This window comes from Delphinapterus leucas, unplaced genomic scaffold, assembly GCF_059928025.1.
Source record: "Delphinapterus leucas isolate spDelLeu-1000000601 "Yukka" unplaced genomic scaffold, BTC_Dleu_Yukka2 spDelLeu_asBTCV2_sq25, whole genome shotgun sequence".
Classification (NCBI taxonomy): Eukaryota; Metazoa; Chordata; class Mammalia; order Artiodactyla; family Monodontidae; genus Delphinapterus; species Delphinapterus leucas.
In genome coordinates this window covers 7,839,035-7,857,859 of record NW_028322234.1, presented here as the reverse complement: position 1 = coordinate 7,857,859, position 18,825 = coordinate 7,839,035, and the positions used below count along the sequence as shown (strand labels likewise).

The window sequence follows — 18,825 nt, the reverse complement described above, 5'->3', positions numbered from 1 at the left end:
CCTCCAGGGCCTGGGCCTCTGCAGTCTGGAGACTGGAGAGGCTGAGAAGCTCACGCAGAGGAGCGGGCGGGGTCTGGCGAGCGTCTGCGGTGGGCGCCTGCTCACCTGGTGGGACAGAGCATTGGCCTGCCTGGCCGCCATCTGCTGCTCATAGTATGAGTCCCCAAACACGCCGCCCAGGGTGGAAGAGTGCTGCAGACAGAAGAGAGGCCCACTGTCGTCAGGGTTCCCAAAACCAGGCAGGGGGTGAAGCTGCTATGGCGTGGGGGGTGGGGGTGGTGCTCCCACGGGCTGGCTGCACCCATACCCTTCTCCCAGGACCTCACCACCGGCCTGGGCTGGGAGAGGAGGGAGGCCTCTGGAACTTCCTGGAAGATGCTCAGGACATGAGAGGCTGATGACGTCTATCTCAGGGCTCCTGGGAGAGCCCACACCCACTGGGGTGGAGGGGTGCACCCCTACTCTCGGGATGATTGCTCCTTTCCACCACCTGCTCCTGGGGAGGGGGCCTCTGCCGCCCAACTTCTCCCAAAGTGCCATCCCATCTCCTCTCCTTAAGCTCAGGTGTGGGTGAACCCGCTGTCGTCTGATGGAAGACGAGGGGCCACAGGGACCGGAAACCCCACCTGACAGGGGAAAGTGTGTGAGTGGGGCAAGGCGGGAGATACTCTGGGTGCTCAGGGTGGGATGCGTACCTTGTCAGACACGGGAGGCGCGGGACAGGCAGCAGGCCACACACACGTGGGCAGGAAGGGTGTACAGAGCGAGCACGGGACAGGCACACGGAAAGCCCCTGCCCACCTGTCCAGCCGCGGCTGCCTGCCTGCCCGTGAGGCCCTGGGGCCTGGGGGATGGCAGGCAGTCCCACTCCGGTTTGCCCAATGCCAGCTGGGGCAGAGGGATGGGGGCTGCCCCTGGGAGAGGAGCAGGGGGCTGGGGATCCTCTGAGGCAGTGGAGATGCCAAGAATAGGACTGTGGAGCTCCCGCCCATTCTCAAGATGCTGCCAGGGAGATGGCAGGACAGAGTCTGGCGGGATGTGGAAGGGAGGAAAGGGATGGCCGTGTGTGTCGCCAAGTCACACCGGAGGCAACAGACCTGGGGAAACAGATGCCCCGCCCAGGGCCCTCGGCGTCCCCGAGGCTGGGAGCTCTGGCCTGTTTCCTCCTCTGTAGAACAGGGTGGCCCTGCAGAAGTCGCTCCCCTGCGGCCGTTTCCAGGTCAGAGTCTTCACGGACCACAGGCCCTGGACCCCCCCGCTTTGAGCTCTCTATTCTAGAAAGGCCCCCGCGTTCTCTGACAACCGCCAAAGCTTGACTCTCAGGCCTCCATCCCAGAGAGGAGTTGGCCACGAGGCCCCCAGCCGCTCCGGGTGTTCAGTGGACTGACCGCAGAAAGGGACAGTCACTCCGGCTGGTGCGGTGGCTCCTGGGGATGCACATTCCATTCAAACACCAGGAAAGAGTTAGAAATGCGAAAGGAGTAAGAAGCAAAAAAGACAATGTGGCAAAAAGGCCACACCTGCCCTAAAAGGCGCCAGCCTCAGGTTTGGAAAAGGGGGCTGTGAGGTTGCGGGGTACCTGTGAAGCGGGTAGATGATGGCCTTGGCTGGGGCCGGGGGCAGGCTGTTCTGCGGCCCCTGACCCTGTCCCCATGGCCCTGACCCCAGAGAGGCCCGGCACACGCAGGAGACCCCAGATATGGCTTCTCCTGTGAAGCTACCATGAGGGTTTGCCAGAAAGGTCTGCCCAGAATGGAAGGGCTGGGGCTGGAGGGGGCAGCACAAAGGAGCCAATTCTAGCTGCCTAAGGTTCAGGGTGCAGCCGGACACACGCGACATCCGCTTGGGGCCAAGTGGGGCAAGGCGGCTGCCTCGTGCGTCCAGGGGAGATGCTGGCTGGGCCGGGGAGGCGTGGGGTGACCCAGGCCCATGGGGCTGATGAGTATGTCCCCAGAGATCCAGCTGCAGTGGGAAACCATGGTTTGCCCCCAAGCGAGCCCCTGGTTGGGGCCAGACAGCCTGCCGGCCCCGTCCTCACATCTGAGTGAGCAGCCTGCCTCCCTGGCCAGTGCCCAATTGACGGACGGACAAACCGACACACAGACACGGGCTTGATGAGACAGCGACGTGCTTTCCGCTCAGAATGGCCCACTTTGGTGCAGGAGAACCTCTCCTGAGAGTGATCTGCTCCACCCTTAAATTCCTGTCCTGCCTCACGTACACCAGCCCCAGGCAGGGCTGCCCACCTCGGGCAGGCGCCCCCTATCGCTTCCCCTGCCTGGACCAACTTCTCCCACTCCCGCGTCCCCTCAGCACCACGTGACGAGACCAGCCGCGAGAGCTCAGAGCCGACAGGGATGGACAGAGAGCATGCAGACACCAGGCTGACCCCCGGCCGGCCCCGAGCTCACTGCACCTTCCCTGCCTTCTGCGGAGTGGGGGGCTGCACGCCAACAGTCCCAGCGGGACCCCTGGCTGCCGTGGGTGGTGGAGGGAGCGCCCCTCCTGTATCAGTGAGCCATGAGAACAGCCTCAGGTCCCCTGAGGACTAGGTCTACTGTCCTGACACACAGGGCCTGGCTCGGGGTGTGCTGCTGCGAGCCTGGGAGATGGACAGCGGGGCATGTCGCCGGGGACAAGGGAGCCCACGTCCAGCCTGGAGGAACAGCTCCTCCCCCTGCTCTACCCGGGAAGTAAGGCCCTATCTTCCCCTGGCTGAGAAGGAGACTTCAGGGTCTTGGGCACTGCAGCAGCTCCTGAGGTTTCTCAGCCTGGGGATGGGGTGGTGGGGTCCTGGGGAGGCTCTGCTGCTACAGCAAGAAGTCTGGGGCCTGGATGTCAGTTTTGCAGGAAACCCTTCTCCCCTGATGGAAGGTTCGAGACAGAATGCACCCATGGATGGAGCAGAGCCAAGAGGGATTCTGAGGAACCTGGAAGGGGTGTGTGTGTGTGTCTGTGTCAGAGATCGGGGTCCTGTGGTGCCTGGTATGGAGGGAAAACCTGAGTCTGATAGACATGATCTAGCCCTGCCTGTTGCCTGGGGCAAGCCTCAGTCTCATCTGTGGGAAGAGGACGAAGACACTGGAGGGGCTGCTTCCTGTGCTGGGGGTCTGAAGGCGAGAGACACGCCATCCTAAGGGGCAGAGGGGGCTGAAGAGTCAGAGCCCCCATCACACGCTGGCCGTCACCTCAGCTGCACCCTGACGCAGGGGGAGCACGCCTCCACCTCCAGAAGCCTGGAAGCAGGAGGCCTCAGGGCGGGCAGACATGGGTGGGGACGGGTGCACGGGCTGCTCGATGCCTGCTCTGAGCCGCACGCTGGGCTCAGCATCCCAGCCACGGGGTGAAGAGCTGGGGCGAAGGCGACACCAACGTCACCGATGCGAATGGGGAGCCCGCCAACCCCACTTGGGGCTTGGCGCGGACCACAGAGGCGCCGAGGGAATGTGACAGCTCCGGGAGAGGGTGCCTTCTCCTTGGCCACTGCCCAGGGTGGCTACCCCTCACCGGTCCCCACCCCGGTGGAGTGAACAAGATGGCGTGGAGTGAACAAGATGGGGTGGAGTGAGACGGGAGGCACAGACGGCGGACAAACAGGTGGATGGGGGACACGTGGGGGGGTGCCAGCTAGGCTGGAGTGGGGGAGGCCGGGGAGGGGAGGCGGCGTCCCTTACTTGCGGGGAGCTCCCGGGGGAGAAGCCTTGATTGGAGACGGGTGAGGTGGGAGACTGGTTGGCTGGGGAGCCAGCACTAGTACGGTACTGCTGCAGAGCCGGCGCCTGTGACGACAGACAGGTCAGGATGCTCGCGGGGCCCCAGGCCTGGCTTCCCGGGACTGGCTGTTCGCTGCTGACACCCCCGGCAGGGCCCCCATCCCTCAGGTGAGCTGAATACCCAGGGCACCTGCAGGAGGGCACCTGAGCCCAGGGCCTCAAGGGGCCCTAACTCCAAACCCAACTCTGGGAAGGGTGGGGGCATTCTGTCAGAGAGCATGGAACCCAGCCTCACAGAATCGCCCTGGGGGGCTGGGGAGGGGCGGAGGGATCAGTTCTACTCAGCAGGTTTTAGAGCACTCACACGACCGCACACCACACCCACGTACGTGTGCACACAGCCGCACACGTGTGAACACGCACACCCGCAAGGGCAGGGAAGGCCAGGGCCGGTCAGATGCCCTCGGGCTGACAGCCAAGGCCACCTGGGGCACACTGCAGGGCTCCTGGCGCCAGGTAGTCACTACCACTGGTATTGCTTGGGACAAGTCCGCCGGTTACGCTGTCCACAGACTTCCAAAGGACGGCCACCTCCTCACTCGAATGACAAAGGGTCTTGGCTTCTTATCAGACTTCTGGGGGGCAGGACGAGCTCGGCCAGGACCTGGATTTAGACGCTGCTCTGGTCCTAACCAGTGAGGCCCTGCTGTGTGCCTCTGGGCAAGCTGCCTGACCTCTCTGAGCTTGTTCAGTGAGACCCAGCCGGCCGGCCCAGGGCTCCTTAAGTGCTATGTCTCCTTCATTTCCTCAGCGGCCTGTTCTGAGCAGTTTGGGATGGCGGTTGAGACCAGATGGGGCAGGGGGCTCGTGCAGGAGGGTGTGGGTGTCAGAGACATCAGCATGGTCACTTGGCAATGACCAGCTCAGGCCTTCTTCGGGTTGGAAAGAGGAAAATGACCAGAGGGACATTCTCCTCGCTTGGGTGGATCTACAGAAACTCACAGAGGAGGCCACTGGAACCTGAGCCCTGAGGGATCCACCACTCCCACGGGAGGGGAGGGGGTTGCCCGACAACAGCGCCCTGACCTGAGAGCCTGGCCTGGATAGCCCATGTCTCCTATGTCCCCCCAGGTCCACAGAGAGGCACTGCCATGGCAGGGTGTCATGGAACTGGGTGCCCCAGACAGCCCCACTGTCAGAGCCACCTCCATACCTGCTGTGTTTCTGCCCAAGGCAAGGCTTGGGTGCAGTCCCATCCAAGGGGACCCCTGAGGTCTGCCCTCTGAGGGATCAGAGCAGCCTGGAAATGTGGGTTTCTACCTGTTGGGTTACCTGCCCGCCCTGGCCAACCCAGGGGGAGCCTGTTCTTCACAGAGCACATGATGTTCTGATGACATTTATCCTGGGGCTGGCAGCCATGGGCCAAGTGAGTGGAGAGGGCTGGCTGGGCCCCAAAGGTGGGTCCCTGTTCCTCTGGATGTGGTCAAAGGTAGCTGTGACCACTCCCTTCCCATCAGGGCAACCTGGGTGAAAGTCTGAACAAGCAGGAAGGTTTGGGGTGCAGGGGTCAAAACCTAGCACTTGTTACCCCAAGCCTGGCCCCAGGCAAGGGGGTCCCATTGTCTGAGCTGCAGGCCCCCAGCCCAGGGCACTGTGCTGTATGAATCACAGAACTGGCTTCATCCCTTCTTCTCCTCCAAGTTCATCTCCATCCCTCTGGCTCTCAGAAGTCCATTCCCGAGGCCCTGAGAGCTCCGTGTTCTCCCTGCCCCCGAGGAAGCCTTGTCTTGGGTGGGAAGGGCTGAGGGGGGCAATCGGGGCTATGGGGGAGGGCTTGGCAGCCAGACGTGGGGTGGCCCGTCCTGGGTGAAGTCTGGGGCACCTGACCCCTGCTTGTGCCTCAGTTTCCCCATCTATACCGGGGTGACAAACTTGGCTTGAGGATTCGAGGGAGAATACCCCACTGAGCTCCCAGCCCCAGGCAGTGTTTGCCTCAGCCCCAACCCCTGGCCAAGTTGGCCTCAAAGTGGAGCCTCAAGGTGGCTGCAGATAAAGCCAGGCACCGTGACACTCCTCCTGCAGGTCTGATGGGGGTCTCCCACAGCCCCTGGGCTCCTCCTGCACAAGCCCCACCCCCCGCCCCCCACCCCCCGCCGTCAGGCCCCGCCCCGGGCTTACCGAGGCAGTGTCGATCCCCATCGGCGGCTGGCCCGAGTTCTCTGGGGGGGACTGGGGGAGAGAGGATGGTACCGTGACCGCAAGCGGGGGCAGTTGGGGCCCCCGAGTCAGGCTGGCGCTCGGCATCAGGGAGCCGCCCTGGGGGAGGCCGACAGGCACCTGCGGGGGCGGCGGGGGCGGCTGCTGCTGGGACGCAGGCGGGGGCGGGGGCGGGGGCTGAGGCTGAGGCGGCGGCGGCGGCGGCTGAGAGCCCGCCTGGGTGAAGAAGGCGTAGGGCAGCTGCTGCTCCAGAGACAGGGCATCCATGGCCACGGCCTGAATGGAGAGGAGGGCATCAGGTGGGACACATGCTCAAAGGAGTGGGCCGAGCGGGCTGTGAGCACCTGGCCCCCAGGGGACCCCCATGGCCTGGCGTGATTGACACTGAAGTGAGAGATGAACAGAGGGATGTCCAGACCCTGGACCAGGGAAGCGGAGCGGGCTTCCCCCAAGGCCCACGGAGGACTGGGCTGCAGCTCAGTAGGCCTGCCCCCAGTGAGCCTTTCTCGCTGCACACCCTTCCACACTTGCAGAGACTCAGGATGCTCCGCCCCCATCCCCCGCCTCTCTGAGCTGGAGTTTCCCCACTGTGGGCAGGCACAGGGCACCACACTCTGGTAGCCCAGCGGGGATCCAGCACCTAGCCCCTGTGGGGTCCTGCCGGGGAGAAGGAACCCCCTCCCGCCACCCTGCAGCCTGGGCACCAAGGGGAGGCTGGAGACGGTGGGGCTGACGGAGGCTCCTGTGTGGTCACTCGGCAATGACCAGCTCGGGCCCCTCTTGGAGTTGGAAAGAGGAAAATAACCAGAGGCAAGTTTTCCAGGCTCATGAGTCTGTGCGGACAGTTCCTCAGGCAGGCAGGCAGGCATGGGCTCCTGCCCTCTGAGGGAGGCTGGATATGCCCAGGAGCTACAGGATGTAAACACTTAGCAGGACGCAGGAAAGGAGTGGCCGGAAGGCAGTTTCCGGAAAGGGAAGGCAGGCCTCAGGGGTGGGGCGTGGCGGGGAGGGGAGAAGAGGCTGGGGTCACGGATGAAGAGACTGAAGACACAGCCGCTAGGAGCCACGCATGGCTCTGTTTGGATCCTGATCTGAACAAGAACCGTACAAGAGACAGAGACACTGTGGACAGCCGAGACCAGGCCGGGCATCAGAAGGTATAGAAGAACTACTGTTAATTTCGTTGTGGGTGGATAAGACCATCGAGGTCATGTTAAAAACCGAAGAAACAATATTATCTATTAGGGACTGAAAAGCAGACAAAGCGGACAAATTCCTCAGAACACACAGACTACCGAAACGGACCCAAGAAGGGAAAGGACGTCTGAGTAGGACCGATATGAGTAAGGAGGTGGGATCAGCCACCAAAAACTTTCCAGTGAAGATCTGCCAAGACCGCAGCACCTTCACTGAATTCTACCAAATGTTCAAAGAAGAATTAATACCAATGCTTCTCAAACTTTTCAACAAAATAGAAGAGGAGGGAACACTTCCTAACTCGTTCTATGAGCCTGGATTGACTAAAAAAGAGAAGATTCCAATTATGGAAATCGGAAACGAAAGGGGCAACGTTACTAACCACTTCACAGAAATGAAAAGGATTATGAGAGTACTACGAACGACTGTGTGCTGGCACGTGGGATAACTCTGATGAAACGGACCAACTCCTACACACACACAAAACTACCAAAGAAGCAGACAAAGCAAACATGGTAAATTGGTGGTGGTGGGGGGAACCTTCTCTGAACATTTTATTTGGGGAAATTGCAACTAGATCTTAAAGAAGAGAACAGCATAATAAAGAATGCCCAGTCACACGGGCACAAGCTAACAGCCATGATGGGCACAGGGGAATCCAGGCCACTGATTTCTGCATTCCCCGTGTGTTTGAAAATTTGACAACAAAAAGCAAAAAAAAATGTTGGCAAGATTTTCAGGATTCTGCTCCCTGGAAGGAGCGTGAGGCCTCCCAGAGAGGCAGAGCCGGGCCCCACCTCCCCCGCCCCACTGAGCCCTCGCACCTGAGTGATGGGTGACAGTGGGGAGAGAGTGGGCGACACCTGCTGGGCCTGCTGCCGCCTTGCCTCCGTGCTCAGGGACAGCGGGCTGACGCCGGCCGGGCGGTGCTGCGGCGAGGAGACAGGTGTGCTCATCCCTGAAAGGAAGGGAGGGTGGGCATGATGCCAGCCACTGGGATCATGGCAGGGGGCACTCACACACCCAGGGTCATTGCTGAGGACAGTCCAATCGCTCAGACAGACGCCAGTGGGCACATCCTGATCACCAAACCCGGGATGCCCCCTCTGAGGTCCCGATACCCTGACCTCAGGGTCCCCCAGCTCTGCATGGGCTCCCACCTCCAGTGCTGACCAACACTCTCCCCACAGATCCTGCCATCCCTCCAGGAGGGGCGTGTCCCGCAGGCCCTGCCAATCAGCGCTTCCCCACCTCTAGGCTACCGCATGATTGGCCCCCAGATGGACATGTGACTAGGCTGGCCAAATGAGACCCTGCCCGGGGGCTTTTGATGGAACTCCAGGAAGGGAGGTCCAGAATTGTGTGAGGAGGCATCCTGGTAACCACAAGGGAAATGAGGGGCAGAGATAGCACCTGAGCCCCAGATCCAGCCATGCTGGCACTTCCCTGGTTTCAGAGACAGTCTCCCTCCTTTTTTTTTTTTTTTTTCCTAAAATGGCTTGGGTTTTGGTTAGCTCCAACCAAATCGGTGCTGCCTGATGCTGCAGTTTCTTCTTGAGCCTCATCGTTCTCCTCACCCCCATTCCGTGAACGTGCCCCTTCCCATAACTGCTCCATTGGCCAGATCTCCTCTTGGCCCCGACCTCTGTATCTAGCAGCCCTTCCCCCCACAACACGCACCCACAACCTTCTCCTCCCACCTCATGCACTCCCCATGCTGCAGCACCAACCCCATCAGGATACCTGAGCAAGAAACTCAGTTATTTTACCTTCTTCCTGATGGAGCTTTTGCTGGGGGCGGGGGTGCTCCAAGTCACCCCTTCCCTCACCCTGGCCCCCTCCCCCAGCAATCTGATCCCTGGATGTGTCTGCTGTGAAGGAGCTAAGTGAGGTCAAGTTCAGTGTGTTGGGGCCTGCCAGAGGATCCTGGGGCACTGTGCCAGGGAAGCAATGGGCCCCCTGATGCTGGGGGCAGGAGGGGAGCCCTGGGGGCCTGGCCTGATCACCCCAGACTCAGTTTCTTTGTCCTCTCCAGTTCACCGCGAGGCCCTGAGGAGGTCGTGAGCAGGCTCCGAGAGAATCTGGCCAGCAGTCAAGGCCAGGTGAAGGTGCCTGACTCACTGGGGGAGCTGGGCCCACCCCGCGGAGGGCACCGGATCAACCTGGTTCCAGCGGGTGAGGTGGCAGGTTCCAGGGCTGGCAAGAACGCACCCAGCATACACTGACGGGAGATGACGGGCAGCCTTCCCTCTACCCCAGGCAGCTGTTCGCTGGGGCTGTGTCATCTGTGCAAGGCGAGCCCGGTCACGCCTGCACTTCCCCTCGGATGCCCTGGCCGCTCCACTCGGCTGAGCACTGCTGGGGGGGCCTGGCACCGTCGACAGCTCCTGTAGCGGAGCCCCCGGGGGCCAGTTTCTGCACAGACCTTGGGCCCAGAATCAGGCTGCTGCAAACACAGCGACGTCAAGGGAGCCATCGACAGAGGCCTAGTCAGGAGGAGTCCGGAAGACGCCTGCTGAGAGCACACTGGGAGTCGGGACCCTGCACTGCTCCCTCGTCTTCTCTGAGCATCTGACGCTTCATGTGTCCAGCGGGCCGAGGAACGCTCAACATGCACGTCGGGAGCAGATGTCGGGGCTCGGTAAGCAGCGGGGGCAGATGCCAAGAGTGGCGGGGACAGAGGGGCGACGGGGACGGGAGGGGCCCGCAGCAAACTGGAGTGCTCTAGCCCAGCTTGAGGCACACGACCTTGACCCACCATTGCTGGGCCTGACTCTTCAAGAGAAGCTGGAAATCCAGGTTTTTATGTGCATATTTGAATGTCAATTCAAAGCATCACACACACAATCGTGTAAGAAAGCCAAAATACGCTGGGGGGCTGGATTTGGCCCTTCAGCTGCCGCCTCTGACGTCTGTCCTGAAGACAAGGGAGTTTTTAATCCTCTGCTAGGCTGTAACGTGAGCTCCTGGCCTCACATGGGGCGGCCACCACCCCCTGAGACACCAGTTGGGCCAGGAGGGCCGAGGGATGCCTTGCTGTTGAGTTCCTTTTGACAACCTGGATCAACTTTAGGAAAAGAAGTGGGGCCAGCTGGAAGGGAAGCCTAGCGTGGGCAGGGACAGCTGCCAGGGGAGGGCAGCCCAGGTGGCAGGAGCCCGCCCCAGTGGCATGGAAGCCCTGTGCACGGGGCTAGCTGGCCACGGAGCTGTGCAGGGAAGGAGGACCTCAGCCTGCCCACTTCCCGCTTCCGGCATGCAGCCAGGGAAACGACTTTGGCAAACTTGGAAGGAGATGAGAGGGGCCACTGTCTCCCTGGCGGCGGAGGCCTCCGTCCTCCTCCTCCACCGGCTCCCGTCCTGACTGCAGGGTGGGCCGGGTGGTGTGGGGGGCGCTCTCCATGTGTGCCAGGGGCCGGTGGCTCTGCTTGATTTAAAACACACCCGGAGAGTGAGGCCCCCGCCAGGCGAGCTGCTGGAGCGCGGCAGGTTCGCAAACAACCGAACACATGTCAGACATTACCGGGCCGAAGCTCTGAGCCAGGCAGGCTGGGGTCTGGGCCCCACGCTCGGGGTCTGCACTCATTCCCGCATCTATGGTTTTCACATGTGTTGTGTTTTCCTGTACTTGTTTAGACTCGGCGCGGGCTGGAGGTGCGAGGCGCCCGGGCGGGCGCTGGGGGGCTGCCAAGGGCCCTCCAGCGGAGGGGGTGGTGCCCTGGAGGCTGCTGCCAAGGCGTGAAGAGAAAAACGGGGGCCGGGAAACAGCGACTCTCTGCCCGAGGGCCAGCAGCCCCAGGGCCGACCTTCTGATTTCCTTCCTTGCACGGGCATCTGTGGACGCTGCCCACCCACTGGTGGGAGGGCCACGGATCTGGGGCTCCCCTGAATCTGCTCGTTTTGCCTTCTGGGCCTTCCCTGGAGGTGTGGGTGGGTGAGTGGGTGCACACGGCCAGGGCCAGTACCCTCTGCCCGATGGCTGAGCCTCAGCGAGCACGGGGCCAGGTGCATGGGAAAAAGAACACGGCCTAAATGGCATGAGGCAGAATGTCTCTCTCCTCTTCACCACTCTGGCCTCTATCTCCTCGCCTAAATACCTAGGGAACGTCTGCACCACCCTCAACCACCCTCACCTGGCCCTGGCCCGGTCGGCACCAAAGCCGGGAATGACTCCAGGCTCCTTGCTCTCCTTCACTCCCTGAATCAACCTGGCTCCAAGGCTGGCCAATTTCACCCTGAAATCTCTCTGCAAAGCTCCCAATGGGGCTCTGCCCTGGCCCAGGGGCTGCCGCCCATTCCTCACAGTCAGCTTCTCCCCGGGGCAGTCAGAGGAAGTGTGGCAAACACGAACGTGAGTGTGTGATTCTCAGAAAACCCTGCGCGGCGCTACCCACCATGGTCGGGGCGGAGGTGCCGTGGGCCTGTGGACGGGGGCTGAGCGCTGACCTGTGCTGTGGCTCCAGGACACAGGGAGAGCACAGCGAGGCAGTGCTCTCACCGACCGCCGAGTCCGGACACATGTGGGGACACATGTGAGTCCCCACGGCCCCTTCTGCCAGTCCCACCACCAGGCTGTTGGGGGCCCGTCCTGTCTCCTCCCTGGGCGCAAACCCACGCCTCCCACAGTCAACGTGGGTAGAGGGGTCAGATCAAGGGCGTGGGAGATCAAGGCCCAGCCCAGGGGACAGACGAAAGAGCAAAATAGTGACTCAACAGCAGCACGGTGAGTGCAGAAAAGCAACCCAGTGTGAGAGGGGGCATGGGCAGGGGCATGGGCAGGGAGTCAGGAAGGCCTGCAGAGGGGAGGGGAGGCGGTCTGCGTAGGGAACGGGGTGAGGAGCCTGGAGGAGCGCTGTGTGGGTGGGGTGGCATGTGCAAAGGCCCCGCGGTAAGCCTGTTGGCTGGAGAGGAGTCGGCATGGGCAGCAGGAATTAGGGGGCCCCGCGGGTCTCAAGCTTTCACTAGGGAGGAAACTGAGGTGCTGTGCAAGGTCCTGACCAGAGGAGGGCCATGAGCTGATGGCCCTTCTGGGTGGAGAAGAGGCAGGGGCTGGTCAGGGAGCAAGCAGATGGAGGCCACGCAGGGGAGAGGGTCTGAGTGGAGGGGGACACCTCCAGGGTCCCTGCCTGAGTCATAGGAGGACGGTGCTGCCGGAAGTCCCGAGGAGGAACAGGGTTGGGGCAGCACTGGGGGATACTGGGACAGGCCAGGGGCCCATGAAACGTCCTCAGGGGAGGGGGCCGGGCTGGAGCATCCTAAGCAGGCAGCCACGGTCGGGGGATTGGGGGGTCGGGGTGGGGGGAGTGGGAGAGGCGGGGGAGAGGAACAGATCAGGCCTGTCCCTTGATGAAGGGCATGAGGAAAGCCTGGCACACCCCAAGTCTCTGAAGCCCCCAGCCCCCCCTAAGAACCATGGTCCCATCCCTGGGAGCATGAGCTTTCCCAGCCCTGGTCCTCTGCCCAGGCTGTGCCCTCTGCCCAGATGCCTTTCCCCTTGGGTCAGCCTGGCAACCCTGAACCCCCGTGGTGGACTCTGTGCTCCACCCCCATGCCTGGCATTTTGGACGTGACCCTGCTAAGTCATCATTCAAACACACTTGTCATTCTCACTAGACGGTGACCTCTGTCAGGGAAGGGAGTGTCCCCGCCACCCAGCCCAGCCTTACCCTGGCCGGCACCGCCGATGCCCAGGTGTGTCAGGTTGGCTGCGAGGTTGCCGGTGCTGCTGGAGCTGCTCAGCGCGGGGAAGGTGGGCTCCTCGGGGTCCAGCGGGGTCGGGAGGGGGGAGGGGAAGTGGATGTTGGTCAGGTCAGGCAGGGAGCCCCCCGTGTTGTGGGTGGCAGGGATCAGGGCTGTAGTGTTTTCCTGGTCGGCGGATGGAAAGATGCTGGGGGGAAAGGCCAGACAGAGGGGGCGGTGAGCTCTCGGGGTGGCGGCTGGCCTGTTCTCCCACGAAAGCTGTGGCAGGGGCAGAAGAAGGCTGGTGCAAAAAAATTCGTAGGCGCAAAATGACACCCCATAATTAGGCACTGCCCTGCTGGAGAAACGACTGTCAGCACCTCCAGTGGAACCTCAGGAAGCAGCCTATCCCTGTGGGATGGGGGCCGGGGTGAGGGTCCTCCCACTGTGTCTGAGGGGTGAGTGTGCTGGGGCTAGGACAGGGGCTCTGTCATCTCAGGGAAGGAGCGGTAGGCGTGTCCCCCTGCGGTGGGGCTTGCTGGGTGGCTGCCAGCGGCACAGTGTCCCTCTTGTCAGGATATGTAGCCTCATGAACGGAGGGGAAGCCCTGGCATCGTCCAAGCAGCCCAGGGTGGCCTTGGGCACACAGGGTGGGCCCTGCTGAGACTTACTTGATTCCAGGGACCTCGCAGGACTTGGGCCTGGACCCCGTCTGAAAGAGAAGACGGCAGAGGCTGAGCTGGCCTCCTCACGTGCACTGCTCCTCCTCACAACATGGCTTCTCCCCACCAGGGCTAAGAAATGCTCAACAAGAATGGAGTTCATCTGCAGATGAAGAACACGTGGCCCCATGGCACTGGGGGGGCCTGCCCCAGACATACCCAGGGGCAAAACCAAGAGTTGTGTGGAGATGGTCTTTCTACAGCCCCCTCCCAGCTTCAACTCTGTCTACCTGTGGGCACAGCCCAGGGGTGGCGTGGTCCCCTGTGAGAGCAGGCATTGGGGAAGAAGAGGAAGCTTGCCCACTCTTCACATCTGAACCCCCACAGGGCTGTACCATGGCTGTTAGCAGCCAGCCGGGGGACAGGGTTACTGAAAACTCCAGGCTAACACCCTGTGTCACTCCTGAATGGAGGCAGGCAGGGCTCCAGTGGCAGGGGCTGCCTCTGTTCTGTGTGCCTCTGTCCATGGCAAGGAAGGACACCACGTGGAGAAGCCTGAGGAGGCTCAAACTGCATGCCCTAAGTACACAGAGGGCGCTCCCCACACCCCCTGCTGACCCGCCTTGCAGCGGTGCGGTGCCCCAGAGCTGCGACTCCCACAGGTGACCCTGCTGCTGACGTGCTCCCTGGCCCACGCGGCCCAAGGAGAGACCGTGGCTGCCCTGGAGACCAGCCCTGGGGAGAGGGTCCCAGAGAAACCCTGTTTCCCCTTCTGTGAACCCGGGACACTATCACCATCCAAGAACTGCAGGATCCCCAGACCTGTTCAAGGACAAAGGAGGAAACTCTCTTCCGATGGCAGCAGACATGACTGGACAGAACCTGGCATGCCAGTGGCGGGCTTGGCTGTGTCACGTTCCCTTATTCCTCTCTGCGTCTCGGGCCCTGGGGCAGACACTCCTGGCTGACGTGTTACAGGAGCATGGACACACCAGCGGGGGGGGGGGGGGGGGTGGGGGTGGGGGTGGCGGGGGTGCTAGGCCTGCCTCCCATGCACACACCCAGTGCGGTGGGGTGGGGGAGGCCCGACTGGCATGTGACCAGCAGGCATTTAGCCCCTGCAGGGAATGCCGGAGGAACGGGTTTCTACTTGGCCACAGGCTCCTTAATTCCGTGGGTAAACACTCGCTTCATTACCAGATTTTTTACAAAGCACTTTGACAATGACTTTTTCTAAAGAATCTTTTCAAAAGCATTCCACGAATGTTATGGGATCCTAACAGATTTCTAAACAGTATTAAAAATTCACCCATCACCCCCCGCCCCACCCCCAACAAATCCACAGGAATTCCTTTACTGACATCCTCACAGATGCATCGTTTTGAGCGGCAGTTAAAGGAAGTCTCGCCAAGATGCTGGGCTCTGCCACCATCTTCTCACTCCCAGGATGCTGGGGCCGTCCCCCTCCCCAGAGTCACGACGCTCGCCATCTTCACTTTCTTTATGGCAGCACCACATTTGGGCATGTGTAGGGACCCTGTTGTCCTTACTGACGCACCTCTCTGCAACTAGACGTTTCAGTTACTTTTTGACTTTGTTTGGGTTCTTAGAATTTTTAAGTTTCTCCCCCCAAGTTTGAAAATCATATGCGTTCCTTGTGCAAAACTGGAACATGCAGACGGGGATTAAAAGGCCAGGGCTTCCCTGGTGGCGCAGCAGTTGAGAGTCCGCCTGCCGATGCAGGGGATACGGGTTCGTGCCCCGGTCTGGGAAGATCCCACATGCCGTGGAGCGGCTGGGCCCGTGGGCCATGGCCGCTGAGCCTGCGCGTCTGGAGCCCTTGCTCCGCAATGGGAGAGGCCGCAACAGTGAGAGGCCCGCGTACCGCAAAAAAAATAATTAAAAAGAAAAGGCCAACAGTGCTGCTCACACCTGCACTCGGGTCTCCCCCAGGGCCTGGTCCTGCACACCCAGGGATCTGTTGGCATCTTTACGTGTCTTGTGCCTTTCTAAACAGCTTTATCCTGCTCTTTCCACACACCAGTTTTATCACAAGTCTCTCATGCCTTTAAAATTCCTTCAAAGATCCCAATTCATACACACAGAGCTTTCCACACGAGGGACTAAGGACAGTTTCCTTATAAATCCCCTACTGTCGAACACTCAGGTTGTTTCCTGTTGATTTCAAACGTTCTGAACACATGCCTTTGAGAAACATAGTGCTGTCTGCTCGTTCATCATCTCCCTCCGAGTTCCTGACAGGGTTTCAATTTAAAAAAAAAAACATTCAAAATTGCTTTAGTGTTAGTGCATTTTTGTTCTATTCAAATTCATTGGGGGCTTCCCTGGTGGCACAGTGGTTGAGAATCTACCTGCTAATGCAGGGGACACGGGTTCGAGCCCTGGTCTGGGAAGATCCCACATGCCGCAGAGCAACTGGGCCCGTGAGCCACAACTACTGAGCCTGCGCGTCTGGAGCCTGTGCTCCACAACAAGAGAGGCCGCGATAGTGAGAGGCCCACGCATCGTGATGAAGAGTGGCCCCCGCTTGCCACAACTAGAGAAAGCCCTCCCACAGAAATGAAGACCCAACACAGCAAAAACAAATAAATTAATTTAAAAAAAAATTCGTTGAAATCTGTATTCATGGCACAAATTCTATCTTATCACTAGACATTTTTGTAGGCTGAACTTGAGAAATTTGTTTCTGGACCTTGAAATAACACAGAAATCCCAATCCAATTGGGAATTCCAAGCAGACTCTGTACTCTAATAAAAGCTGCAATTATTGTGCAAGTGAATGGAAGTTTACGTTTAAGAATGAGGACAGGGAATTCCCTGGAGGTCCAGTGGTTAGGATTCCGTGCTTCTACTGCAGGGGGCACAATTTCAATCCCTGGTTGGGGAACTAAGATCCCGCGTGCTGTACGGTGCAACAGAAAAAAAAAAAAAAAAGAATGATGATAAACGATGATAATTACCCAATACTGTGGGTTAGTAGAACGATCACAGGCTAAAAATTAGGAGGTATACGTTCTAAACCCTAAGTATCTTCACAGCCTTGGGCAAATCACTTAACTTCCCTGGCTTCAATTTCTTTCTTTCTTTTTTCATTGAGGTATAATTCGCATATAATATTATATTAGTTTCAGGTGTACAACATAATAATCCGATATTTGTATATGCTGCAGTGATCACAATAAGTCTAGTTAACAGTTAACATCTATCACCGCACATAAAAATATGGAACGCTGTGTGAATCTGCACATCCTCCTTGTACAGGGGCCACGTTAATCTTCCCTGCACTGTTCCAATTTTAGTATACATGCTGCCAAAGTGAACATAGACTTTAATTCTTTACATGGTTTTCACCAGTGTAACAGGCCTGCCATTAGTATTCAAGGCTTATGCAACTGGTCAAAACTGAACGAGGTTTAGGCAATTCCCTGGTGGTCCAGTGGTTAGGACTCCGAGTACTCACTGCCAAGGGCCCCGGTTCAATCCCTGGTTGGGGAACTAAGATCCCGCATGCTGTGCAGCACAGCCAAAAAAAAACATTGAATGAGGTTCACACTTCAGGGAAGGCGACACTCCCCCAAGGTGCTATTCCACCATCTTCACATGGGTTGTGCTAAAAAAAAAAAAAAAGATCAAGAAGGAAAACCACTTCCGAAAACCCTTAGGCTCTTACCTTCTTGGTGTCCCATGCCTGCTTGGAAAGGTTCTTGTCCATCTCTGATGTGGTCTCCTCCATTCCAGGGACTGTTAATAGTAAGACTGGGGGGGGGGTGGGGTTGGAGAAGAAGGAGAAGCAGAAAAGGAATCTTTGCAGCTGTGTGGTGGCACCAGGAGGGCACTTCCCTGACATACAGAGTCACGACCGTGATATGAATGAAACTACCCCAACAGTAACTTCTGGGGATTGTACTAAAGTAAAAAAGAGTTTCGTTAAAAAAAAAAAAAAGAAAGAAAGAAAGAAAAAGAAAAGTTAAAAAAAAGAAGTCAGAGAACTTGTGACTTATAAAGAAATGAAAATGAAAGCTCTGGAGCTAAGGACGGGTGTCAACTCTGCCTCTCACAGGACCCACTCAGGCCTCGGGCTGCAGAGGACAGCCGAGAATCTCTCCCCATCTCCCACGACTGGTCGCCTCACCCCGTGCACCCCACCTACAGCCATGTGGACACCTGCCTCCCCCTCTGGGCTGTCAGCACCCAGGGGCCGGGCCCTTCTTGGGCTTTTGGCACCAAGCCACGTAGCTCAATGTAGTCTGAGGTCGATCCAACCATGGTAGCTATGGCTCTGTGAGTTAGCTGCAATGCCAACCAGTCCCGGAGGAGGAAAGGAGGAGAGAGAAGGTCTAAGGGACTGGATGGGCATCGGTCGAGGCCCTGGAACCAGCTGTGCCTGAAGGCCCCTTTCCTTAAAACTTTCAGTTAACGTGAGATTCAACACTTTCTTTATGAGATCCAATTTCCTGATGCCTGTTGGAGGTTCAGTGCTGCAATAGCGCCACTATGAACATAATTAGAAGGAGGAGGTTAATTCCTCCTTCTAGAAACCTGGACTGGGGGATGGGAGGACAGCCAGGCTAACACCAGACTTCGTTACTGCCTGGGCCCTTCCTAGAGCAACGGGGAGAGGTGATGTGTCCCACCCCCCCACCCCCACCAAGGTCAACTGGACTCTGAGCTACCAGGGGTCCTTCCACGGTCACAAAGAGTCCCTGGGGAGGGCGAAGCCCACTCACCCACCCCCAAAGCCCCAAGTTCCTGGCGGACCTCCCTCAGGATAGACAGCGCCCTCTGAATTGCCCCCAGCATCAGGAACAGGAGGGAAGTGCCAGGTCCATTCTCGTCACCCCTAGGCATTTGGAATCCTCGCTTTTATTATGGAGACATTCCCTTCTGCAATCTCGCCTTTGATGCCCAATGAGCTGGAAAGATCACATGAGGAGAGCCCCTGCCCACCAAGGGGTGAAGTTCTGGTTGACCATCCTTCTTCTATCAGCAAAATCTCCCCGGTATGTTTACATACTCACACAGTGAAATGCTACCAAAGAAGTGGTAAACGTTTGGACCTGCAGTGTAAATGATTAACTGTCTGGTTTCAGTGTCCTGGAGCAGATCAGGCCCACATGGGCTTCTAGGGCTGGCCTCATAGCATCACACTCCCCTCTCTGGGTGACACTGCCCCAGTTTTTAAGATGCCATGTACCTTCCTGGAAGGTCCCAGGGATGCTGCCTCCATACCTGGCTCCAAGGAGGAACTGAGGCCTGGGCACAGATCTGCCCCAGCTGCAGGGGTGTGTGCATGACCCAGTTGGAAAGGAAGCTCTGGACAAGAGTTAGGGAACAGTTAG

At 59.0% G+C, this 18,825-nt stretch overlaps 1 protein-coding gene and 1 non-coding gene across 9 annotated transcripts in view; both read right to left on the bottom strand.

Moving 5' to 3' along the window:
• The window catches only part of CRTC1 (CREB regulated transcription coactivator 1), a 78,154-nt gene that overhangs the window by 7,411 nt on the left and 51,918 nt on the right, over positions 1–18,825 (bottom strand). For 3 of the 8 annotated variants that reach the window (XM_022558839.3, XM_022558840.3, XM_089905309.1), the window contains 7 exons: positions 17,157–17,242; positions 13,475–13,515; positions 12,791–13,011; positions 7,952–8,085; positions 5,892–6,206; positions 3,675–3,779; positions 106–192 (listed from right to left, as the gene is read on the bottom strand). In XM_022558839.3, coding sequence (XP_022414547.1) covers positions 106–192; positions 3,675–3,779; positions 5,892–6,206; positions 7,952–8,085; positions 12,791–13,011; positions 13,475–13,515; positions 17,157–17,242 — 989 coding nt within the window. The remainder of the gene's footprint in view (positions 1–105; positions 193–3,674; positions 3,780–5,891; positions 6,207–7,951; positions 8,086–12,790; positions 13,012–13,474; positions 13,516–17,156; positions 17,243–18,825) is intronic. The other 5 variants (XM_089905308.1, XM_089905310.1, XM_089905311.1 and 2 more) reach the window with 5 other exon arrangements.
• LOC115803112 (U6 spliceosomal RNA) lies at positions 16,703–16,809 on the bottom strand. The gene has a single exon (XR_004023774.1). It is a non-coding gene; the product is annotated as a U6 spliceosomal RNA (small nuclear RNA).